General features: G+C 32.8%; 2 protein-coding genes and 1 long non-coding RNA gene across 3 annotated transcripts; all 3 read left to right on the forward strand.

The window, feature by feature from the left end:
• Window positions 1-2919: 2919 nt before the first annotated feature.
• Window positions 2920-6788, forward strand: LOC146897336 (putative caffeoyl-CoA O-methyltransferase At4g26220). The gene is made up of 5 exons (XM_085733521.1): window positions 2920-3073; window positions 3182-3261; window positions 3913-4057; window positions 5627-5758; window positions 6305-6788. Exons 1-5 carry the CDS (start codon window positions 3017-3019, stop codon window positions 6596-6598), a joined length of 708 nt encoding a protein of 235 aa, XP_085589647.1. The 5' UTR covers window positions 2920-3016; the 3' UTR covers window positions 6599-6788.
• Window positions 6789-14058: 7270 nt separating this feature from the next.
• Window positions 14059-17922, forward strand: LOC146897337 (putative caffeoyl-CoA O-methyltransferase At4g26220). Its single transcript, XM_085735322.1, has 5 exons — window positions 14059-14212; window positions 14322-14401; window positions 15037-15181; window positions 16761-16892; window positions 17439-17922. Exons 1-5 carry the CDS (start codon window positions 14156-14158, stop codon window positions 17730-17732), a joined length of 708 nt encoding a protein of 235 aa, XP_085591448.1. The 5' UTR covers window positions 14059-14155; the 3' UTR covers window positions 17733-17922.
• Window positions 17923-23489: 5567 nt separating this feature from the next.
• On the forward strand, window positions 23490-26931 carry LOC146897338 (uncharacterized). Its single transcript, XR_015021931.1, has 6 exons — window positions 23490-23933; window positions 24077-24118; window positions 24459-24533; window positions 24782-24878; window positions 25683-25782; window positions 26447-26931. It is a non-coding gene; the product is annotated as an uncharacterized LOC146897338 (long non-coding RNA).

A 26931-nucleotide genomic window follows, 5' to 3' on the forward strand; every position in this document is an offset into this window, starting at 1 on the left:
TACTCCGCCACCAAGCCGAACCGAGCCTACCCCCCTTCTTCCCTATAACGAGCCTTCAACACACTAAACCACAAACACAATGTGCTGCTTTATTATTGTTTTTTCAATAACCACCCTTATGATCTTCTTGTACGAATCAGTAATTTATCCAAACATTTGCTGAAAATTCGCTACATGAGTAAATTTACAAGTGATACTAACAAGTTCATTTTTACTCTACTTGCAAATTCACTCTCTGTCGTTAATTTTTATTGATCGTCAGCTAAATTACCAACAGTTTTTCAAAAGTAAAAATTACTAAAGACCGTAAAAATTTGTCTTGTTGGTTATAGCCTCTTCCTATATATAGATTGTTGTTCTTTGTTGGAAGGTCCTGGTTGGGTAAAATAAGTAATGGTTGTTTAATTCTTCCACAAAAGGTGATGCTCAATCAGATTTGTTGTACAGAAAACCTACAGGATGTGATAGAATAGAATCCACTAAAGGTCCACCAAAAATCTCAAGCCACCACACACTGATCGGACCAATTATACCAGCATGGCCCCCATATGCAAAATTCAATTGATTTGTAAAATACCAAATCAATTAAGGGGACCACCGACCTAGTGCTAAGCTATCAGTATTTGAGTTTCTTAAACAACAAGACTTAGTACATTTTTAGCTTTTCATATGATTTTAATTAAAACTATATTTTCTTAACTATAAAAACTTTTTGAGAGAATTATGGATTTCGAAAAATCATATAAAAAGTATTTAAAGAATTATGTTTCGGACCGGCTAAGAGCCAATAAACTAGGACCCAACAACGGTGAAGACATAGGTTAAGCTCTGTGTGAAACACTGCACTGGAGCACAACTCGGCCCATCTGAGTTGTTGAAGCCATCTCTAATTGCCTTCTACAGAGGCGCCGCATTTCACGGAGGTAGTTATTCTCCTAAACGTCTATATAAGGGTGACATAGGGTCACTTCCAAGATATGATTCACTTTTACTCCGTTTCGCACATATTCACCACATTCTCATACTGATTTAAGTTTCAGAGTGCTAATATGCTCAGACACAATTCTCCTCTGTTGTGAAGACCACTGTGAAAGATCAATGTTCACCGCAACAGAACGTCCAACACAGCCGTACTCTTTTCTCGATCTTCATTGGACAGATCAAATTGTATCTAAATTTTGTCCTTTTTTTTTTAAATACTTCCTTTCCAAAAAAAAAGTCGTTGCGGATATTTATGTTTTTTTTAAAGGCCAACAAATAAATATATCAGATGGCATAAGTATCAGATGGCATAAGACATGCCAGAAACGAATTTACTTGGTAACAATATCAATATGAAACCACCATCTAAAATCTGAGCAAATGCAACAAGAAAAACTGACAGCTAAAACTCAAACCAAATGTGATTGTTATTAGAAATCGTGGTTGGGCCTAACACAACCCCACAAAACCGGCTTGTGAGGTGAGGATTGCCCCCACTTATAAACAAGGTGAGGATTGCCCCCACTTATAAACAAATTGTCAGGCCAACTCCTAACCGATGTGGGACTCTTAACACACCCCCTCACGCTCAGGATTAGACATCTGAAGCGTGAACATAAATGACGGGTGGCCCGATAACGGAAACCTGATAACAGGTGGCCCAAAGAATCGTGAAGAGGCTGTGAGGATTGCCCCCACTTATAAACAAATTGTCAGGCCAACTCCTAACCGATGTGGGACTCTTAACACACCCCCTCACGCTCAGGATTAGACATCTGAAGCGTGAACATAAATGACGGGTGGCCCGATAACGGAAACCTGATAACAGGTGGCCCAAAGAATCGTGAAGAGGCTCTGATACCATATTAGAAATCGTGGTTGGGCCTAATACAACCCCACAAAACCGGCTTGTGAGGTGAGGATTGCCCCCACTTATAAACAAATTGTCAGGCCAACTCCTAACCGATGTGGGACTCTTAACAATTGTAATATGAATATATTTCCACTAGAGCTAATCTTTTGAAAAAGAAAATATATGTAGTTGAAAGTTTGTGCAATAAAGTCACTAGATTATGTCCCTCTAACAACAATTTGGACAACAACATGTTGAATTGTCTTTGAGTTTTAAAGTACTATCCTTGTGGTCTCACATTGTAGTTGAATTACGTGGATGCAACATCTCCTTATAAATAAAAAACAATTTCAATACAATGAGATGAGAAAGAAAGAAAAAAACCAACGAGATTTGATTGAAAGTAATGTTGAAAACATAATACGTTGGAACCTCACCCAAAAACATTCAATTAAGAAACTGACATGTTTGAACTTCACTCAAAACCTCTTCATGTTTCTCTCGAAATAATCTATGATGTGACTTGTGGATCCAAGACCTCTTCTTTCAATCATGTAACTTGTGGATCCAAGACCTCTTCTTTTTTTTTTTTTTATGACTAAATCAATCTCTTAAAAATTCAAATATCTTTTGTTGTTTAACCAGATAGTTGAGATATCAATTTACATAAACCATAATAATTAATAATAAAAATCTCATATAGTTGACCCGTGCAATACTCGGGTAGACTCTAGTTAAAGTCTCAAGTTAAAGCCTTAATTTTTTTTTTTTTGTCAAATAATCTAGTGGATAAAAATTCACTTTTTAAAAGTTAATAAGTAGGTGTTTGGTTCGAACCACAACCTCTACATATATTATGCAATGTCTCTATCAATTGAGTCAAGTTCACCGTGACAAGACTTAATTTTACTATGGTCAAGAAAGAATAGTAAAAAGCACTTGTCGTTGTTCCATAAGCATATGCAATGATTCTATTTTTGTTAAGTTTGTACCTTGAATGAATTAATTGTAGAAGAAAATTTTGCTAAACACAACCCCCACCACCCTACCAAATCTAATGCCATGAGCATGTGGAGGTTGCACATTTGCAACACACAACCCCCACTTCCAGTAAAAAAAATCTTCCTTTAAAAATGGTCGAAGTTGGGGAGGTGTTGCAAGTCTAAAAATAAATTGAGAGAAATGGAAAACGTAGCAAGTAAATATGATGGTATATTGCAGAGTGGGAATTTGACCAAGGTTCGTTTTTTAACTTTATTATGTTGGATTATATTTTTCTAATTAGTTGGCTTCAATAAATAAATTGTTCAATCTTATTTGCTTAATTAACCAAAAGTTTTGTGTTAGTATATACTTGAAACCAGTGTTTACCCACGAGAACAAGAGACTCTCAAAGAATTAAGGAATGCCACTGCAAGCTACCCTATGTACGTAATTTATTAGCTACACAATTAATTATGTCAAAAAGTATGGTTTAATATTGACAATATTTATGATTTTTAATAATAAAATAAAATTATTTTTTGGTTGTCCATCAAAATTGTTATCTTTGAGATTGTAAAATAAAATTGTGAAATTGCATAAATGAGATAAACGTGTAAATTATAATAATATAAATTATTTTATTTGGGGGCCTTTTTCCATTATTAACTAAAAAAAATTAGGCTCTCAACCCTTGATTAATTTAAGAGGTTGGACCTTAAGTCGGCCCCGCATTTCAATTAGATTATGCATGTTCCATATAAAGGAATTATATCTTTCTCATTATTATTATTGATTGATTATGTTTGTATATAATATCTCTAATGCGATTAATGTTAACAATGCCGTTTGCACCTCAAATCATCATACATCTTGCAAGATGTAATATGATAACTTGAGGTCCAAGTTGGATAGTTAATGTTAATCACATTGAATCTATTATATGCAAACATAATCAATGGTGATTACGAGAAAGACAAAATTCCTTTTACCATACATGTGTGTTGGCAACTCTAATATTATAAATTTATGATGCAAGTAATTTGTTTAATGTAATGTCATTGTCATTCATTCATTATTATTATTACTTATATTAGGCACTTCATGGGCACTGACCCTGATGCGGGTCAGCTAATGGGCATACTCTTGAAGCTGTTGAATGCTAAAAAGACAATTGAAATTGGAGTTTTCACTGGATACTCTCTTTTCCTCACAGCACTTAACATTCCTGATGATGGAAAGGTTTGCATATTCATATATCTCCAACATATCCATGTGTATTTTTGGTGTACGATTTTTTTTTTAAAACAGCGGCGCTTTTTCTCGCCTGACTTTTTATCGCAAACTTTTCGCAAACTGCTGTGAAACCAATCACATCTCATGCTGGCCGGCAAAAATGGGATAGTGGGTAGTGGATTTTCAATTGCATAGCGGTAATAAGCTTTAGTAATGTTCTCGCTGTAGTGTTTATCGCTACCTTAAGCATTTTCCCTTTTGAAAAGGCCAAAGAGATATTAAAGCGAAACAAACATAGTAGAAGGAGTGCTAAGATCGAAATGTTACAAAGAAAACAATTACATTCAAAACATCTAAACAACGACACCACCGAAACTAAAACAAAAAACAAAAAATTAAGTTATAGATAGAGCCACTTCTAAACATCTAAGAGGTTGAGTGCTCCACTCATGAAAATCAAATGAAAATCCCCTAGATTTGAACTTGATCTAAGATCATAGTAAAAATTTAACCTTGTCCAAATATGTACATGTTAATGATCCTTAGATTTTTCTTGTACAGTTGTAGAGGAAATATGAAATTAATCTCTTATTTCTTTGTTGCTAATTATCGATTTGCTTCTAAACACCATTTATAAAAGAATTGTTCAAATAATAATACTAAGAATTCAATTTGTTTATGTACTGTCAATGTAAAATTATTTTACACATATATCTAATGATGTGTTGTCACATCAATTAATAATGTATTTTTTTTTATGTTAACACTCCGATTTATATGAGAAAAGGGTCATAGTAATTCGGGGTTCAGTCAGGATGTAAGTAAAGTTTGACCAAATATTGTTTCCACTAGAAATCGTACTCGGGCTTTCATACCATGTCATTTAATTAATGTATTTTTTTAAAGAAGCATTTAATCAATGTATTTGATAACATGTGATTTGTCGTAAATTGATATGACAACACATAATTGAAAGCATGTAAAAAATTAACTTAACACTGCATGTGTACATGAATGAATCCTGCGTATATTATGCAAGGTTTAAGGTTCGAGCCCCGGCCCCTGCATACATTATGCAATGTCTCAACCAACTTAGTTAAGCTCACGAGAACTCTCTTTACCTTATTTTTCTTGGTTAAGTAGCCTAGTTGTTTAGAATTCACCTTTTAGGTGAATAAGTGAGGCGTTCGGGGTTCGAAATCTGACACTGCATATTTCAATTTTATAATATTTATATTATCTAAACTTATCTAAATTTTGATTTAAATATTCATGTTGTATTTTTTAAAATTGAATTTAGTTTCAATTTTCTTATCTATATTAATACAATGGTTCTATTTATGGATATTTTTTATTTAATTCAAATAAATTTTTATGTCAGTAGTCTAATTGCTAGAAATTTACTTCATAAGGTGAATGAGTTAGAAACTGGAGTTCGAACTCAGACTCATGTATATATTATGAAATGTTTCTACCAACCGTTCAATTTTCCAGTATTGTTGATTTTCACGCACAACTAAATTGCAATTGCATCCAGTGTAAAGGTGATTTAACTCCATTGCATGGTTGTTGTAGATCATAGCTTTGGATCCAGACCGAAAAGCTTATGAAGTAGGACTTCCATTCATAAAAAAGGCTGGTGTAGAACACAAAATTGACTTCATAGAGTCTCCAGCTTTACCAGTTCTTGATAAACTCTTAGAAGATGTGAGTATTCACAACTCTTTGCCTAAACTTGTTTATGTTTTGGACATTGTTTTAAAATGCAGTTGTCGTTAAACTGCGAACCTTTATGTTGTGGCAAAATGCGAAAAATATGTGATTGATAGAGTCGAAATTGTGGTTGTAATTAATGTCGCTGTGATGTGTATACCTCAAAATCTTTTACTACAATTGTGGATTGCAATTTAAAACTATGACTTTGAATTACTTTTTGTTTTATATTTAATACTACGATAAAAAATTAATTAAAAACTATGAAGTATGGATATGGACACGAACACGATACGGACATCGACATCGTTAATAATTTGAGAAAATCACATAATTCAGTGTAAGTATGTGTCCGTGCCGTGTCGACGTCGGACACGACAAGTGTCTGACACCGGAACACGTCTTATCCGAGGAGTATCCATGCTTCATACATTAAAAACCAAAGGAAAATTATCTATCTCTAATTTTAGTGTCTTCATTATTTCTAGTAGGCAATTATGTTGTTGGCTAGTGATTTGATTTTGCTATATATGTTTGCAGCCTTCAAATGATGAAAATTTTGACTTTGCCTTTGTTGATGCTGATAAACATAATTACTGGAATTACCATGAGAGGCTTATTAAACTGATTAAGATTGGTGGATTAATTATCTATGATAACACCCTTTGGGGTGGAACAGTTGCATGGCCTGAAGAAGCTCTTCTAGATCCCAGGAGAAAAAAAATAAGGCAAGATGCAATTGCTTTCAACAATGCAATTGCAAGTGACACTCGTATTGAAATTTGTCTTGCTTCAATTGGTGATGGTTTCACTATTTGTAGGCGTGCTCATTGATCAATCCTTATTTTCCTATGTTGTGTTATGGTTGAATTTTCATGTACTATTGTTTTTGTTTTGGGTGGATTATTGAATAAAGTTGCTTTACACAACTTTATCAACTATAAGTTGTGGAGTAAACTTTGTTTTTCCTTTGATTATGTATGATTAGTGTGGTGGAATCAAAACATGTTTGTGTTTCGTTTGATGTCGAGAAGGGATGAATTTTAATTGAAGGGTCTTGTAAATTAACCGTTTTCATATTCCTTTTTTTATAATAAATGTGTGTAACAAAATGATTTCATGAGACTGTGGCTTAGTTGTCAAATAATAAACAGATTGAACCCGAGTGGTTTGATAGCGTTGACCTAATAGCAGGTGGTCCAATGAATTTTGAATAAATTATGATACCATATTAGAATCTGGGTTGAACATAACTCAACCCTACAAAACTGATTTGTAAAATGATACTGTCTCTATTTATAAATACTTGTTTGCGTCATGTTTCATAAAATGTGAAGTCTTTGTCCCTCTAACATCTTCCCAAACTTAAACGACAAAAATCTCCCAACCATGAAGAGTTACTTCTAAGAGATATATGTTGAGAGTAGAAAGGGAACCAAAATTAAGATATGACCTATTCTTTTTGCCTCTTCACAGATAGATATATGAATATGTTAGATTTGCATCGCATTTCTTGGCATACAAGCTCCAAATTTTCTCACTTAGGAGGGAAAATTTGAACCCAAAAAAAAAAGTTAAAATTGGGACAATGCTCAATATTGAATACCTGGATCATAATGTCGGTGGCCCAATAATAACTCTTAATCAAGATTAGAAATGGAAATTCAGAGCACGGATAAATGCGATGAAAACATAAGAGAAAACAATGAAAATGTTGATCGAATATCGTTTGAGCATCATATAATTGTTGAAATACAAAGTTGAATATCCTTGGTGGTACCGTTATGTAGTGGTATATTTTTGTTGTACATATTTGCACATGAAAGTTGCATCCCTCACTTCCAGGACATACACTTGTAAAAGTTATGTGAGAGTTGATATGTATTTATCTTTCGTGCTGCAATAGTGCAATTATCGTCTGAAATTTTGAATAATAACAAATAATTTAATCATAAAAAAATCAAGCATCTAGCCCCTGGCTACTTTTGATTGTATTTATGAAAGGGAAAATTTTGAACTATATCTATGCAACTAATCTACAAGCATACATTATGAATTTGTAATTTGACCTGTTCTTATATGCAGAACAAGGATGAAGATCTTACATAGTACTATCAGGTAGCCAAGGAAGAATTGCGTGAATTAGAAGAAGTTGGAAATCAACTTACAACGAAAATTGAATCAATTAAAGCGATTTCCAAGAGTCAAGTTTTCGAACCTGGCTGCTCTTAGGATGTTGTGCATTATATTTTGAGATCATGCTCTGCACTGAAGAAATCTGGTTCAAAGAGGTCAAGGATTTCGAATTAAAAATAGTCCCTATTTTAAAAACTTTTTATAAAAAGCGGATACTTTTAGTCCTCCAAAATAGTCCCTATAAAATGCAAATAGCGACTAAAAGTGAATAAAAAAATTTAGGGACTAAACTTGAAAGTTTATAATTTTATAGAGACTAAAAACATATTTAACCCAAAAACTAATTTACTTTTATACTCTTTGTAAAAATAGTAGATAAACAATAACTTAAATGGTTAAATATGTTTGTAGTCCCTACACAATTGAGACATTTTATTGAAGAATAATTTTTATGACTTGACATTAGTGACTTGGAATAGGTGCGCTAATGTCAAGTCAGCGCCACATCATTAGTGAGTGCACCACCTATACAAAAGGAGGACGGAAACAATATTAACTTTCTTAATAGTGGGGATAAAAAAGCTGCTTTCAAAAAAATGAGGGGCTAAAAGTTAAAAAATATGTAAATAGGGGACTAAAAGATCATTTAAGTCAAAAAAAGTAAGGTATAAACTTGAAAGGTTCCCATTTTGTTGGAACTAAAAACATATTTAATCCTAAGCTAAATGATATCATATGAATTTATAGCGAATAAGTTAGTTAATAGTGCACAAGTCAGATTGAATTTGAAGTATGAGCATACTTTCAGCTGAAACCACCGGTAGGCATGATCAAGTGTAATGTAGATGCAACTACTTTCAACCATCTTCCATTCGTTCGCCACAATTCTAGAGGTCGAGTCTTTAGACTTACTAGATTCGATTAAAGTGACTATTTCAAATGGAATGCATGATGTCCTGATTGAAATTGATTCAAAAGTTTTGTATGATGACATCACAACCACCACTACTCTCATCAACGAGTTTGGTGATCTTGTATCCCAATATAGAAGTCTTTTATCTAATAAACCAAGCGTCGTATGTTAGAAGGTAATAGTAAACATCTCTCGTTTGTCTTTACAAGTTTAATCTGACTTGAACCATAATAGTTGACCTTGACAAACTACATAGTGTCTCACCATTAAAATGTGCTAATATAATATTTTCATTAGATTATTAGTGCAATGGATGAGATTAACATAAAGGTGGATGGAAGAGGGTAGAAATACACCTAATTTCCTCTTGCATGTAGTAGTCTTGATCGAACAAATATAGCAAGACCTGGCTAGGGTCATGATCCCAACCCCAAACTCTAACTCAAAATAAGTGGATAGATGATTTGATTCAATTTTAAAATAAAAGAAAGTAAAATAATTCATTTCTATTTAATTGTAAAGAAATTGCTCGGGATGGTAGTCGTACTCAAACAAACACCCAAATTAATCAGGCAACAATAAATTGTGATTGGACAAATATAGTATGGAGTTGTGACCTACCAGTCCAAAATGAAAAATGGAAAAAATTATATTATGTCATACTTTATTTACATTTTTTTTAAGGAATTTCTATGGTACATTGAAATATTAAAGGATTTCAGTACAATTGTTTTCTTGTAATTAAATAAGTTAAAAAAAAACATATAATTTTGTTGTCTAAACGGTTTTTTTTATAGGCTTTGCCTCAATCTTAGAATCATAGTAGGATATAGCGGAACACTATAAAATCGGCTAGTAAAATAAGGATTACACTCACTTATAAACTCATGTTCAAGCTTTATCTTATCAAATATGAGTATGTTAATGAACATAGAGCAAAGTTTATCCTGCCTTCAAAAATTGTGGGCAACATGTTCTGGTTTAGGCTCACCATCAATAGTGGTCTAAGCCACCCAGAGCAGAAAACTACTCTTCTCACTTATGAAATTGTTCATTCCCTTATATCAGCGACACTTAACTGTTCGACATTTTTAACGGCAGTTAACTACCGCAAGTACTTTTAATACTGGTTCAATCACTTTTTAAGTCAGTTTAACCGATCTTAAATATGTTGATATAAAAGAATGAGCGATTTCATAAGTGAGAAGAGTAATTTTCCATAGAGTAAGTGCCTTCCTCAACACCCCTGCCACGACTTGGTGGAACAAAGGCAAGGATCACGCAACTTGTCCATGTGATTTACCTTCTCAGCCTTTATGATGCCACTCCTCGGAGGTCATCAAACTTAATTTTTTTGAACAAGCTAAAATGAGATATATATTAACACATCAATTTAGCCTTAAGCCATGTAAAAGAGAGTAATTTGATTTTATCTAGCAATTGATGAAGCTCAGGAGATTTGTTGTTGAATATCTGATTGTTTCGTTCTTTCCAAATCGTCCAACCACATGAGAACCATATGAGTTTCAGGAACATGTGCGTTTGTTTAGGAAAACCACCTAGTTGGCAGAAGTGAAGATAATGGTATGCAGCACAAAAAGTATCAACTGAAGAGATGCCTAGCCAACCGCGAATGAGGGACCAAATTGACCAAAATGACTGCAAGTAATGAAGAGGTTATCCGCTGACTCATGAACCCCGCAACCACCTCCGCGAACATTAGCTTCTGCATGAATAATACCTCGCGAAGAGAGATTATCCTTTGTTGGAAGACGGTTGCGGAAGATACGCCGCACAAATAAAGACACCTTAAGTGGGACATGCTTAAGCCAACATTAGTCATGTTTACCATGCGCAGTATTCTGATCAAATGCTGTAAACATGTGGTAAACATCACTTATTGAGAAACCTTTGATTGGGCCCAATAACCGTTTCCAACGGTCAAGAACATGGTCTTGCAAAACAATGTTATGAAGCAGAAAACAACAGTTCCTAAGAAGATCCTCATCCCACGCAAATAACTGTCGTCTCCACTTCCACGCTTCTCCCCTCATCCCATCCTAAGTGATGCATCTCTGCTACCGAACATAAAGGTTTTTCCGCTAAAGCATACAAGCGACTATACCAATCACACAAGGGAACATCGCCTATCCACTTATCCGTCCAGAAAAAAGTACTACGTACTACCACCACCGACCTCCCTAAAAATATTATCATTGAACCAACTCCCTACACCCATGCCTATACCATCACGAATGTTCACCATACTCCGCCACCAAGCCGAACCGAGCCTACCCCCCTTCTTCCCTATAACGAGCCTTCAACACACTAAACCACAAACACAATGTGCTGCTTTATTATTGTTTTTTCAATAACCACCCTTATGATCTTCTTGTACGAATCAGTAATTTATCCAAACATTTGCTGAAAATTCGCTACATGAGTAAATTTACAAGTGATACTAACAAGTTCATTTTTACTCTACTTGCAAATTCACTCTCTGTCGTTAATTTTTATTGATCGTCAGCTAAATTACCAACAGTTTTTCAAAAGTAAAAATTACTAAAGACCGTAAAAATTTGTCTTGTTGGTTATAGCCTCTTCCTATATATAGATTGTTGTTCTTTGTTGGAAGGTCCTGGTTGGGTAAAATAAGTAATGGTTGTTTAATTCTTCCACAAAAGGTGATGCTCAATCAGATTTGTCGTACAGAAAACCTACAGGATGTGATAGAATAGAATCCACTAAAGGAGATCGGATCTGCTCCAGTACTAAAGTAGTCCAGTTTTTCAGTTCTTTTCTCGGATGAACGACACGTGTTCAACTTAAATTTCAACAGTAGAGATTAAAAACATACAGTGAGTCGTTGAGAGCTCCTCTTTTATGATTCAGTCCAAAACAAATCGTTGTTGCCATCTCTCCTTGCTTCTTCGCCGCCTCGCCGTCACCATTTCTGTATGTGCTGCGATTTTCACCATTTTCCTTAAAAAAAATTGTTGGGTTTTTATTTTATGTTTGTTTAGATTTAAGATTGAAGATAGTTTGATTGTTGCACATATTGAAGATTGCTCCTGAGATAATTACAGAGCGATTTGGGGGAAGATCTTGTAATTTTGTTATACCACTTTGCAAAGATTTGGGAAAAAATTGTAAAATCAAAATAGTGAATTTGAGATAAAGAAGAAGGCCAGGAACATAACACATGGCGGCGACGCTTATGCATCCATGGTGATGGGCATCATGGCGGCGCTTCCGTATGATGGTGTGAGTGTTCGAAGAGGAGGACTACAGGAGTGTAACAAACAACAGAAGTGGAGATTATTCTGATTTGTATCATATCTTAAATCTTGGCCATTGAGTTGTTTTTGGCCACGTGTAATGCATCCGTAAAACAAACTGGGAACTGGACAGCTATTAGTAGTGGAGCAGATCTGCACTCCCACTAAAGGTCCACCAAAAATCTCAAGCCACCACACACTGATCGGACCAATTATACCAGCATGGCCCCCATATGCAAAATTCAATTGATTTGTAAAATACCAAATCAATTAAGGGGACCACCGACCTAGTGCTAAGCTATCAGTATTTGAGTTTCTTAAACAACAAGACTTAGTACATTTTTAGCTTTTCATATGATTTTAATTAAAACTATATTTTCTTAACTATAAAAACTTTTTGAGAGAATTATGGATTTCGAAAAATCATATAAAAAGTATTTAAAGAATTATGTCCGGCAAAGAGCCAATAAACTAGGACCCAACAACGGTGAAGACATAGGTTAAGCTCCGTGTGAAACACTGCACTGGAGCACAACTCGGCCCATCTGAGTTGTTGAAGTCATCTCTAATTGCCTTCTACAGAGGCGCCGCATTTCACGGAGGTAGTTATTCTCCTAAACGTCTATATAAGGGTGACATAGGGTCACTTCCAAGATATGATTCACTTTTACTCCGTTTCGCACATATTCACCACATTCTCATACTGATTTAAGTTTCAGAGTGCTAATATGCTCAGACACAATTCTCCTCTGCTGTGAAGACCACTGTGAAAGATCAATGTTCACCGCAACAGAACGTCCAACACAGCCGTACTCTTTTCTCGATCTTCATTGGACAGATCAAATTGTATCTAAATTTTGTCCTTTTTTTTTAAATACTTCCTTTCCAAAAAAAAAGTCGTTGCGGATATTTATGTTTTTTTAACATATCAGATGGCATAAGACATGCCAGAAACGAATTTACTTGGTAACAATATCAATATGAAACCACCATCTAAAATCTGAGCAAATGCAACAAGAAAAACTGACAGCTAAAACTCAAACCAAATGTGATTGTAATATGAATATATTTCCACTAGAGCTAATCTTTTGAAAAAGAAAATATATGTAGTTGAAAGTTTGTGCAATAAAGTCACTCGATTATGTCCCCTCTAACAACAATTTGGACAACAACATGTTGAATTGTCTTTGAGTTTTAAAGTACTATCCTTGTGGTCTCACATTGTAGTTGAATTACGTGGATGCAACATCTCCTTATAAATAAAAAACAATTTCAATACAATGAGATGAGAAAGAAAGAAAAAAACCAACGAGATTTGATTGAAAGTAATGTTGAAAACATAATACGTTGGAACCTCACCCAAAAACATTCAATTAAGAAACTGACATGTTTGAACTTCACTCAAAACCTCTTCATGTTTCTCTCTATATAATCTATGATGTGACTTGTGGATCCAAGACCTCTTTTTTTTTTTTTTTTATGACTAAATCAATCTCTTAAAAATTCAAATATCTTTTGTTGTTTAACCAGATAGTTGAGATATCAATTTACATAAACCATAATAATTAATAATAAAAATCTCATATAGTTGACCCGTGCAATACTCGGGTAGACTCTAGTTAAAGTCTCAAGTTAAAGTCTTAATTTTTTTTTTGTCAAATAATCTAGTGGATAAAAATTCACTTTTTAAAAGTTAATAAGTAGATGTTTGGTTCGTACCACAACCTCTACATATATTATGCAATGTCTCTATCAATTGAGTCAAGTTCACCGTGACAAGACTTAATTTTACTATGGTAAAGAAAGAATAGTAAAAAGCACTTGTCGCTGTTCCATAAGCATATGCAATGATTCCATTTTTGTTAAGTTTGTACCTTGAATGAATTAATTGTAGAAGAAAATTTTGCTAAACACAACCCCCACCACCCTACCAAATCTAATGCCATGAGCATGTGGAGGTTGCACATTTGCAACACACAACCCCCACTTCCAGTAAAAAAAATCTTCCTTTAAAAATGGTCGAAGTTGGGGAGGTGTTGCAAGTCTAAAAATAAATTGAGAGAAATGGAAAACGTAGCAAGTAAATATGATGGTATATTGCAGAGTGGGAATTTGACCAAGGTTCGTTTTTTAGCTTTATTTTTTTGGCTTATATTTTTTTAATTAGCTGGCTTCAATTAAATAAATTGTTCAATCCTATTTGCTTAATTAACCAAAAGTTTTGTGTTAGTATATACTTGAAACCAGCGTTTACCCACGAGAACCAGAGACTCTCAAAGAATTAAGGAATGCCACTGCAAGCTACCCTATGTACGTAATTTATTAGCTACACAATTATGTCAAAAAGTAAGGTTTAGAATTGACAACATTTATGATTTTTAATAATAAGATAAAATTATTTTTTAGTCGTCCATCATAATTGTTATCTTTGAAATTGTAAAATAAAATTGTGAAATTGCATAAATGAGATAAACGTGTAAATTATAATAATATAAATTATTTTATTTGGAGACCTTTTTCCATTATTAACTAATTTCTTTTAGGCTCTCAACCCTTGATTTAAGAGGTTGGACCTTAAGTCGCCCTGCATTTCAATTAGATTATGCATGTTCCATATAAAGGAATGATATCTTTCTTCTTATTATTATTGATTGATTATGTTTGTATCTAATATCTCTAATGTGATTAACATTAACAATGCAGTTTGCACCTTAAATCATCATACATTTTGTAAGATGTATATGATAACTTGAAGTACAAGCTGCATGGTTAATGTTAATTACAGTGAAAATATTATATGCAAAGATAAAATTACTTTATCATACATGTGTGGTTTTGGGACCGATTTCCGACCGAAACCGACCGATGTCCAGCCCTAGAATTTATATTGCAAGTAATTTGTTTAATGTAATGTCATTGTCATTCATTATTATTACTTATATTAGGCACTTCATGGGCACTCACCCTGATGCGGGTCAGTTAATGGGCATACTCTTGAAGCTGTTGAATGCTAAAAAGACAATTGAAATTGGAGTTTTCACTGGATACTCTCTTCTCCTCACAGCACTTAACATTCCTGATGATGGAAAGGTTTGCATATTCATACATCTCCGACATCCACGTGTATTTTTCTTGTACGATTATTTTTTTAAAACAGCGATGCTATTTCTCGCGAGGCTTTTTATCGCAAACTCCTCGTGAACCGCTGTGGAACCAATTACATCTCATATTGGCCGGCAATAAACCTTCGTAATGTCCTCGTTGTAGTGTTTCAATTGCATAGATGTAATAAACCTTCGTAATGTCCTCGTTGTAGTGTTTCTCGCTATATTAAGCATTTTCCTTTTAAAAAGGCCAAAGAGATATTAAAGCGAAACAAACATAGTAGAAGGAGTGCTAAGATCGAAATGTTACAAAGAAAACAATTACATTAAAAACATCAAAACAACGATACCACCGAAACTAAAACAAAAAACTAAAAATTAAGTTATAGATAGTGCCACTTATAAACATCTAAGAGGTTGAGTGCTCCACTCCTGAAAATCAAATGAAAATCCCCTAGATTTGAACTTGATCCAAGACCATAGTAAAAATTTAACCTTGTCCAAATATGTACATTTTAATGATCCTTAGATTTTTCTTGTACAGTTGTAGAGGAAATATGAAATTAATCTCTTATTTCTTTGTTGCTAATTATCGATTTGCTTCTAAACACCATTTATAAAAGAATTGTTCAAATAATAATACTAAGAATTCAATTTGTTTATGTACTGTCAATGTAAAATTATTTTACACATATATCTAATGATGTGTTGTCACATCAATTAATAATGTGTTTTTTTTTATGTTAACACTCCGATTTATATGAGAAAAGGGTCATAGTAATTCGGGGTTCGGTCAGGATGTAAGTAAAGTTTGACCAAATTTGTTTCCACTAGAAATCGTACTCGGGCTTTCATACCATGTCATTTAATTAATGTATTTTTTTTAAAGAAGCATTTAATCAATGTATTTGATAACATGTGATTTATGTGATTTGTCGTAAATTGATATTACAACACATAATTGAAAGCATGTAAAAAATTAACTTAACACTGCATGTGTACATGAATGAATCCTGTGTATATTATGCAAGGTTTAAGGTTCGAGCCCCAGCCCCTGCATATATTATGCAATGTCTCAACCAACTGAGTTAAGCTCACGAGAACTCTCTTTACCTTATTTTTCTTGGTTAAGTAGCCTAGTTGTTTAGAATTCACCTTTTAGGTGAATAAGTGAGGCGTTCGGGGTTCGAACTCCGACACTGCATATTTCAATTTTATAATATTTATATTATCTAAACTTATCTAAATTTTGATTTAAATATTCATGTTGTATTTTTTAAAATTGAATTTAGTTTCAATTTTCTTATCTATATTAATACAATGGTTCTATAGATGGATATTTTATTTAATTCAAATAAATTTTTATGTCAGTAGTCTAATTGCTAGAAATTTACTTCATAAGGTGAATGAGTTAGAAACTGGAGTTCGAACTCAGACTCATGTATATATTATGAAATGTTCCTACCAACCGTTCAATTTTCCAGTATTGTTGATTTTCACGCACAACTAAATTGCAATTGCATCCAGTGTAAAGGTGATTTAACTCCATTGTATGGTTGTTGTAGATCATAGCTTTGGATCCAGACCGAAAAGCTTATGAAGTAGGACTTCCATTCATAAAAAAGGCTGGTGTAGAACACAAAATTGACTTCATAGAGTCTCCAGCTTTACCAGTTCTAGATAAACTCTTAGAAGATGTGAGTATTCACAACTCTTTGCCTAAACTTGTTTATGTTTTGGACATTGTTTTAAAATGCAGTTGTCGTTAAACTGCGAACCTTTATGTTGTGGCAAAATGCGAAAAATATGTGATTGATAGAGTCGAAATTGTGGTTGTACTTAATGTCGCTGTGATGTGTATACCTCAAAATCTTTTACTACAATTGTGGATTGCAATTTAAAACTATGACTTTGAATTACTTTTTGTTTAATGTTTAATACTACGATAAAAAATTAATTAAAAACTATGAAGTATGGATATGGACACGAACACGATACGGACATCGACATCGTTAATAATTTGAGAAAATCACATAATTCAGTGTAATTATGTGTCCGTACCGTGTCGACGTCGGACACGACAAGTGTCTGACACCGGAACACGTCTTATCCGAGGAGTATCCATGCTTCATACATTAAAAACCAAAGGAAAATTATCTATCTCTAATTTTAGTGTCTTCATTATTTCTAGTAGGCAATTATGTTGTTGGCTAGTGATTTGATTTTGCTATATATGTTTGCAGCCTTCAAATGATGAAAATTTTGACTTTGCCTTTGTTGATGCTGATAAACATAATTACTGGAATTACCATGAGAGGCTGATTAAACTGATTAAGATTGGTGGATTAATTATCTATGATAACACCCTTTGGGGTGGAACAGTTGCATGGCCTGAAGAAGCTCTTCTAGATCCCAGGAGAAAAAAAATAAGGCAAGATGCAATTGCTTTCAACAATGCAATTGCAAGTGACACTCGTATTGAAATTTGTCTTGCTTCAATTGGTGATGGTTTCACTATTTGTAGGCGTGCTCATTGATCAATCCTTATTTTCCTATGTTGTGTTATGGTTGAATTTTCATGTACTATTGTTTTTGTTTTGGGTGGATTATTGAATAAAGTTGCTTTACACAACTTTATCAACTATAAGTTGTGGAGTAAACTTTGTTTTTCCTTTGATTATGTATGATTAGTGTGGTGGAATCAAAACATGTTTGTGTTTCGTTTGATGTCGAGAAGGGATGAATTTTAATTGAAGGGTCTTGTAAATTAACCGTTTTCATATTCCTTTTTTTATAATAAATGTGTGTAACAAAATGATTTCATGAGACTGTGGCTTAGTTGTCAAATAATAAACAGATTGAACCCGAGTGGTTTGATAGCGGTGACCTAATAGCAGGTGGTCCAATGAATTTTGAATAGATTATGATACCATATTAGAATCTGGGTTGAACATAACTCAACCCTACAAAACTGATTTGTAAAATGATATTGTCTCTATTTATAAATACTTGTTTGGGTCATATTTCATAAAATGTGAAGTCTTTGTCGCTCTAACATCTTCCCAAACTTAAACGACAAAAATCTCCCAACCATGAAGAGTTACTTCTAAGAGATATATGTTGAGAGTAGAAAGGGCACCAAAATTAAGATATGACCTATTCTTTTTGCCTCTTCACAGATAGATATATGAATATGTTAGATTTGCATCGCATTTCTTGGCATACAAGCTCCAAATTTTCTCACTTAGGAGGGAAAATTTGAACCCAAAAAAAAATTTAAAATTGGGACAATGCTCAATATTGAATACCTGGATCATAATGTCGGTGGCCCAATAGTAACTCTTAATCAAGATTAGAAATGGAAATTCAGAGCACGGATAAATGCGATGAAAACATAAGAGAAAACAATGAAAATGTTGATCAAATATCGTTTGAGCATCATATAATTGTTGAAATACAAAGTTGAATATCCTTGGTGGTACCGTTATGTAGTGGTATATTTTTGTTGTACATATTTGCACATGAAAGTTGCATCCCTCACTTCCAGGACATACACTTGTAAAAGATATGTGAGAGTTGATATGTATTTATCTTTCGTGCTGCAATAGTGCAATTATCGTCTGAAATTTTGAATAATAACAAATAATTTAATCATAAAAAAATCAAGCATCTAGCCCCGGGCTACTTTTGATTGTATTTATGAAAGGGAAAATTTTGAACTATATCTATGCAACTAATCTACAAGCATACATTATGAATTTGTAATTTGACCTGTTCTTATATGCAGAACAAGGATGAAGATCTTACATAGTACTATCAGGTAGCCAAGAAGAATTGCGTGAATTAGAAGAAGTTGGAAATCAACTTACAACGAAAATTGAATCAATTAAAGCGATTTCCAAGAGTCAAGTTTTCGAACCTGGCTGCTCTTAGGATGTTGTGCATTATACTTTGAGATCATGCTCTGCACTGAAGAAATCTGGTTCAAAGAGGTCAAGGATTTCGAATTAAAGTGAATCCGATTAGAATATTGTTCAACGGATTAAGGATTTGATAATTCTGCAAACATGTTGGAAACCACATGAGGTGGGAATTTGTAAATTCTGGTTTATTTAGATCATGTACAATGTGGAAATTCTGGTCGTGTGTTCCACTATTTTGCAACATGGAATTATTTCAGTTGTACATGTTTTCAAAAAAATGGTAGCATGCTCTTTTCTTTATTGATAAGAAGATTATTCGAAATGAAGGTTTTTGCTCATTCAAAGAATTACTAATTTTTGCATATCTTAAAAATAAATATGATGCTCTAGGTGTAATAGCTATGCAAAATTACTCTTAATATTGACTTGTTCAATTTAATGGTCAATCTATTTTATGTATTCGACATCATTTGGATATCCCTTTTCAGTATTATAAGTTGAGTAATTAAAAATATTTCAACAGAATATTTATATAAAATTAATTTTGTGGAGACTGAAATTTAAATTCAAGATCAAGAGTAATCGATGTCTTTTTAGTAATCAATTAAGCTATGCAAATGTCTGCAATTTATCTATTATATAATATACTTATAACCAAATTAATTCTAGAGACCTTTTTTTTCACCCAAAATTTTGAGGCCTAAAACTCTTGCTTGGGTTGTCTGGCCCTTATGCTGGCCCTAGTGTCATATGTAGTAATATTTAAAGAAACAAAAAAGTAATTTTATATTGGAACAATAATTTTTTAAGGAATAATTTGTTAACTTTTTTTTTCGTTGAAGGAGTATAATTTGTTAACTTTTAAAAAGTTAAATTCATTACTTTCCAGCACAATATTTTTTATTTTTTTTCCCTTAATTAATGACTTAATGACACTCTTTAACATTTTCGATATTTAAATAAAGCCTAAATAATTGTTAAATTGGTTATATTAGTCCTTTATTTTATTTTTGACGAAGTTATATTAGTCTTTCAAAGAAACAAAATGCTCTTGAAACAACCCATTTTGGGTTGGCCTAGTGGTTGGCTTGGGATCTTGGAGTTTGATCCTCCAGAGGTCTCAGGTTCGATTCCCTCTGGTGCCAGTTTCCTTAGCTTCCAGGAGCTTCCAGAAACCGCCTAAAGTACATAAATACCCATGTTGCTTGGGAGCCAAGCAACCGAAACCCAGGCCCACAGCAGACTATAAATACTACTCTTGAGATCATTCTCATGGCATTCAATCATCAGTCTAAACCCTAGAATACGATATTGAACCCTAGTATCCCTAACCGTACTTTTTTGCAAGTACAATATGTATAATCGATTCCCTCTGGTGCCAGTTTCCTTAGCTTCCAGGAGCTTCCAGAAACCGCCTAAAGTACATAAATACCCATGTTGCTTGGGAGCCAAGCAACCGAAACCCAGGCCCATAGCAGACTATAAATACTATTCTTGAGATCATTCTCATGGCATTCAATCATCAGTCTAAACCCTAGAATACGATATTGAACCCTAGTATCCCTAACCGTACTTTTTTGCAAGTACAATATGTATAAATATTTTACACTTTCATTTTATAACAAACTATACTAATCTTGTTAAAAAAAACAAACTATACTTATCTTTTTCAATGACATAAGAAATATTCCTTAAAAAATAAAAATAATATAACAAATATAATATAAACTGTTATCTTTCTTAACAACAACAAAAATATAACCTTGTTTCAAAAAATAAAAACAAAAATATAACCTTTTTATGTAGAGATTTATTAGCAGACGTAATGTAGAGATTTATAGAGATTTTGTTAGCAAACGGAAATAGAGATTTATTAGCAAATATAGAGATAGATTCAAGGGGGTTTCTATGGTGTAGTCAAGAAAATAACTTTTTTGAAAAAGTCATTTTATTTAGCCAATAACATAATTGTTGATGTCATGTCAGCTGGTGTCTCTGTGATGGACCACTATAAGACTAAATTTTACATTATTATAAATCAGTCCCCGTACAAAATATTAATTACTTTTGATTTATTAACTTATTTTATTTAAAATAAAAATCATTTTTGTTCTTCATCTGTTCATTTTGTTCATCCTTTCTTCTTCATCTGCAGAAGGGGATTTTATGCTCAAATTAAATCATTTTTAATCATCCTATTTTCTTCTTCAATTGATAGACTATATCTATGAACAGATCAGAAGTGACAAAAACATATATTAGAATTCTAGCAAATCACCTAATTTCGTTATCAAAGCAGTAACCTGTAAAGAGAAAGGGATTCAAATTTGATAGTAGTTATCATAGAGTCCAAACGAGAAACTAAGAATAAAACACATTAAACTGTTTCAATTAAACATAAGAAATTTGAGGCATGAACTTTATATGAAAAACTACAAGCTAGCTATCCGTAAAAAACATGACAATTATTGAGAAAGAAAATCTAAAGTAACTTCGGGTAGAATGGAGAATTGCAAAATCAGGGAAGGAGCGTGCGATGATAAAAGAAAAAGGAAAATGCTACTTTTCAAGAAAAATAGCTTCAAGAATTTTTCAAGAAATAGTTGGCAAATTTTAATTGGATGAGTTATTTGTCCACTTCCTATTTTTCAGCCACACCTCCTTGAATTGTGGCAAATAGTGCACTGTGATTGGCTATTCTTTATTCTTGAAGAATTCTTGATGTTATTTTTCTAGAGATATATCATTGCTCAAAGAAAAATAGAGAGCGATCGTTGGCAAAAGTTAATAATTAACGAGTGTTTCGGGTTGGGTCATGGGCCAGAACAACAGTTTAATCGATCTGGAATTTTGGAGAGAAAGGGAGGAAGAAAATGATGGGGAAGATGGAATTGGTAGTATCCAAATTTTTTTTTTTAGATTAAAAATAAATTAATAATAATAAAAATGTTTAATTTTGATTTAATTAGGGACACAATTGCAATAAGTAAAAATATAGTGGCACACCGTATGAGCAAATGTGCAATACACCGTATAATTTGACGTGACATGCATTAAATACACAAATGCTTAATGATTGGTCATTCTAATGACTTCACCAAAAAAGTTATTCTAATGATTTCACCTTAGAATTTTCCTAGATTCAAATGCACCTCGTACTTTGGTTTGTTACGATAGTTTTTTTTCTTCTTCTTTTTGTTGACAAAGTTTGTTACGATATAGTTTGTTATCTCGCTTGCATATTTATACCACAACTTTGTGCGAATCAAAATACAATTTCTTTTCTCATAAAGTTTTTTAGAATATGGGAAGTTGCTGCTCCAAACCTAGTGAAAAGAAAAGCGATAAAGAATACATAAATGGCGCTGCATCAAAAATAAAAGAGGTTCCTAAGAAGAAGGATGAAGAAGTTCATGGTGCATCAATAATAACAGTTCATGATGCATCAAAAAGAAAAGAGACTAAGAAGGATGGTGTGCAAGTGTCTAAAGCTAGAGATGTCAAATATAATGGTAGTTCTAGTGCTCCTAAGTACGATGACATGTTTATTATGACTAGTGTTGTGGCTTCTACTGGTGGTGGTTGTGGAGGTCACTATGGTGGCCATCATGATGGAGGTGGTGGAGGAGGTTGTGGAGGAGGTGGAGGGTGTGGAGGAGGTGGAGGGTGTGGAGAGTCGTAAGATTATAGTTAGTAGTTACTAGTTTGTCTATATACAACCATAGATCTTAGTGGAGGTTATAGGTTGGAATCTTTTGTGTTGTGCTTTTTTGTTAAGAGTTTGGCTCTATGGTGTAGAAAGACTATAATTTTGGGGGTTAGGTGTTAAGCTTTATTGGTGTGTATACTGCTATTGTATTCCAGTTCTTCTGTAACACAGACTTTGTTTTGCTAATCTTTGTGGTACATATATACTGTGCTTCAAGATTAGTCCCTCATGTTTTGATTTCTTTAATAATATTCCTTTTATTCTGATGTCTGAACCATAAAGCAAATTTTTATTTCTCTAATGACTTCTTTATACGAAATAGTGGGGGCGTAAAATGGATAAAATTTCATACTTTATATCTTAATAATATACAAACATGAAGCAACAAATAGCAACTTTTTTTACACCAATCCAATGTGGCACATACTCAATCCAATGTGTCACAAGCTTAAGCCATCTACAAGTCTTTATCACATTTTATAAAGCTCATTTTATCATCAAAAATAGTAAGTAGGAGCTGAAAATGATGTAATCCACATTTTTTAACAATTAAAAAAGCATCAAAATTCATTTTAGACCATAAAATTTTGAAAGTGTTTATTTCCCTCCAACAAACATCATTTTCAGGTGTATTAATAAGAAAAAAACAAATGTTGAATTTGAAATCAGGCCCAATGCACCCAACCCAACAATAAAGTATACTTTATCAGATTTTTTTGCAGACATTAAATGCAAAAAACACAAAAGCATTGCTTTTCCCCTCTTCTGCGCGTGAACAACGTTCATTATCAGACAAACACCATTAACACAAATTCTGCACATCTCAATTCAAATTCAAATTCGAAATTTGAATTCTCCCCTTAAAATTTTCGCTCTCTCTCTCTTGGATTTCATTCTCTCATTTCCGTCTTCTCTCCTCTTTTCTTTCATTTTTTCTCAACTACAATTTCACCAAATACAATTCTCAATTCTAAATCAACCGATTCCAATTTCACCAAATAGAAATCATTTTTTCGATTCAGAGGTAAGAAATCCAAAGAGGGAATGAAATCGCAGTTATCGGTTGAAGATCGATTTTACGAAAAAGCACGCGAACGGCGCGAGAGGTAAGAATTTTAATTTTTTTTCCCTTTGAATTCATGATTTGTGTTCATGTTCAAGATATTAAAATCCTCTCTTACTCTATCTCTCTCTCTCTCTCTCTCTCTCTCTCTCTCTCTCTCTCTCTCTCTCTCTGTTGTTGTTACAGTATGGAAACTACGAAAGCTTCTTCAGTTTGGATATTTTCAAGGTACCGTTTATACTCGATAATAATTCAATTTTTTATTTCGGATTTATATTTTAGAATATTGGGTTTGTTGATTGAAGTTGGTCTAATTCTGAAAATGGTGTTGAATTTATTTTAGTTCTGTATTTGATTTGATTTATTTATGGTGAAATTTAGCACTCACCAAGTGTTTGAGAAAATGTCACAGTAAAAAGAATGTTAGTTTTGATATTGATTTTGTTTTGGATTTGTGTTGTTGATATTCTTTTGTTCATTTTTGTGATTTTTTTGCCATATATTTGAAGAATTCCTTTAAATCTTTGACTCACCGTTTTTTTATCTTTCTTTCCATCTAAATTTTCAGATTTCTATTTCATCCACATTTTGATGTAATCGGTTTGTAGACTGAGAAGAAGATGGTTTGGTTTAAGGACTAAAGGTAATGGATTTTCCGATTCAATTTTTTTTTTTTTATGAATTTGTGTTGTGAAAGGTTTTAACTTTTTGGTTTGTGTGTTTTCATTTGTGCTTTTTAATTTGAAGGTGTTGTGTCAGATTCAGCATCTCAACCTCACTATTGTTGAACAATTAAACTTATTGTTCTTTCCATGTTCATTATTTATAGTTTTGTATTCGGTTGCCATGAGATTGAGTTTTAATTGTTATCATACAATGATCTATTTGCAGATACTACATTGGATGATGTATATGGTCAACTCAGGAAGAAATAATGAAGGATCTCATCATTTATAATTGGGTTAACCAAAAATTAGTGCACAATAAGGTAAACTAAAAATTACTACAATAAAATTAGTTTACTGCTCTATTGAATAATGCAATGATATCTGTGCAGTAATGAAAATTTAGAGTCTTTGTATTTGGTGATAGACTATGTTTTTATTTGAGTGCAATGATATAATGTTTGGACTATTTTATTGTTTTCAATCATTGGAAGATACATATCAATGACATATTATCAATTAGAACCAATTATTGAAATTAGTATTTATTTTTAAATTGTTCACTCAAATGTAATTTTGAAGTTTTGGAGTTTAAATTGAATCAACTTGATAATTAATTCAATATAGTTGTTCATTATCTTTATTGGGGTTTTATTCTAAAGATATCACCATGAAATAAAGTTTACTAGCAACTCTATTTGTAGTGTATATCTGTCATAGGCATAGTAGTCTAATACGACCTTTTGTTTTGTTCATTACGAACTCGGAAGAATGAGAGCTGTAATTTATATTTGGGTAACTTTCATACTATTTGGGTAACTACATGAAGGTTTCATACTATTTGGGTAACTTTCATGAGTTTTCATTGTTATATTTGTGTTTTTTAGATGTATGTGCATGATTTGTTTTCTCTGTGTATGCCTCTTGCAAAAAGGTATCAATTTAGTTAAATGTTATATCATACAATTTGAATGATATTTATTATTTTGTTAAATGTTATATCCTGCCTCTTTCACATTTGCTTATTTGTTTTTTTATTTAGATTTTGATTGCAGGATAGTAACTGTCATGTAGATTTTTACTGCTTTCTTTTAATTTATTTGAATATTTTGTTTCTTTTGTACAAGGATTTTCTCAATGGGTAAATGGAAAGCAAATGGAGGGTGACTGAACTATTAAGAACAGTTAAATACTAGCCTTGGAATTCAGAAGGCCCCTCTTTGTATGGTAAATCTTTAGATCTTATGTATTTTGTTCTTCTTTATTGAAAAGAATAAGTTTTAAAAAGCTTGGAATTCACTGAACTTCACTATAATTATGAATGGGGTGACATATATGGCCGAAAATATAAATTAATGTCTCAATATTTGAGGAAATAAAGGAATTCCAAGTGGTCTCCTTTTTTCATTGTGGTCTCCTTTTTTCATAAGGCTTATGATGTTCTGAATTTTCTTTCATGAGTAAGGTGTAGTCCATGAAGCAATGTGAAGAAATCTAATATGAGATCCTTTTATGAAATTATTACTTCATTGCATCAGCACCACCTGTTAGGTCACATTTCATTTATTTTATAAAGTGAAATTTACTTTAATTTGAGCCAGTGCATAATAGAAAATTCTAAAAAAGTTTAATGTGTAAAATAGTCTAAATGTTTGCTAGCTTATTTTGGGTTCTACTTTACTTATCTCTCTTGATGAAATAAATTGCTGTCATATTTTGTGTATATGAATAAGTCTCACTCCCTTCCTTAGTCTTTTTGAAGAATAAATTTCCCTATCTGATTATAGATTGAATAATTGTCAACTTTTGTTTTTTTTTGAAAGAAACTTTTTGTTCTTTTTTGTTTATCCTACTTTGATTCATCAACCATATTATAAAAACATTCATCCAGGTCTGTGTTTTCAAATTATAGCTATAAAGTTGGACAACTTATGGGGTCTCCTAAGAGGAGGCATGTTCCTTCATATGATTCTTCAAGGTCTTCATCTTTTATGGAATAATTACTAGGATGGAAATCTATCACAATCACCACATCTTCAGCAGAGTCCATGTCAAACAACTTAAGTAGTTTTTGGACTTATATTTTGAGGCCTAATTTTTTTTTTTTATTAGTGATGTAATAGTTGTGATGTAACCGATGTTACTTAATTTTTGCTTTGTGTCTTTTAGTATAGTTTACCTTTATTAAAAAGGAAAGAGACAAGAGAATAGATAGGAATGAAATTATCAATTGATATGAAATATGAATCAATGCAAAAAAAAAAATCATGAACTACAAAAATACTAGGACGTAAATTATTGTCATTGTCTTCCATTTAAGAACTGTTGCAACAGGGAAATTAATAGATTTGGAGATACAGTCTTCTATGAGATTTA

This window comes from Medicago sativa, chromosome 8 (assembly GCF_051527215.1).
Source record: "Medicago sativa cultivar Bolivia chromosome 8, Bolivia_mono, whole genome shotgun sequence".
NCBI classification, from domain to species: Eukaryota; Viridiplantae; Streptophyta; class Magnoliopsida; order Fabales; family Fabaceae; genus Medicago; species Medicago sativa.

Coding starts and splice junctions, on each gene's coding strand:
- LOC146897336 (XM_085733521.1), top strand. CDS start 3,017: ATGGAAAACGTAGCAAGTAAATATGATGGTATATTGCAGAGTGGGAAT. Junction 4,058..5,626: donor ACATTCCTGATGATGGAAAG/GTTTGCATATTC, acceptor TGGTTGTTGTAG/ATCATAGCTTTGGATCCAGA. Junction 5,759..6,304: donor TTGATAAACTCTTAGAAGAT/GTGAGTATTCAC, acceptor ATATGTTTGCAG/CCTTCAAATGATGAAAATTT.
- LOC146897337 (XM_085735322.1), top strand. CDS start 14,156: ATGGAAAACGTAGCAAGTAAATATGATGGTATATTGCAGAGTGGGAAT. Junction 14,213..14,321: donor AGAGTGGGAATTTGACCAAG/GTTCGTTTTTTA, acceptor GTTTTGTGTTAG/TATATACTTGAAACCAGCGT. Junction 15,182..16,760: donor ACATTCCTGATGATGGAAAG/GTTTGCATATTC, acceptor TGGTTGTTGTAG/ATCATAGCTTTGGATCCAGA.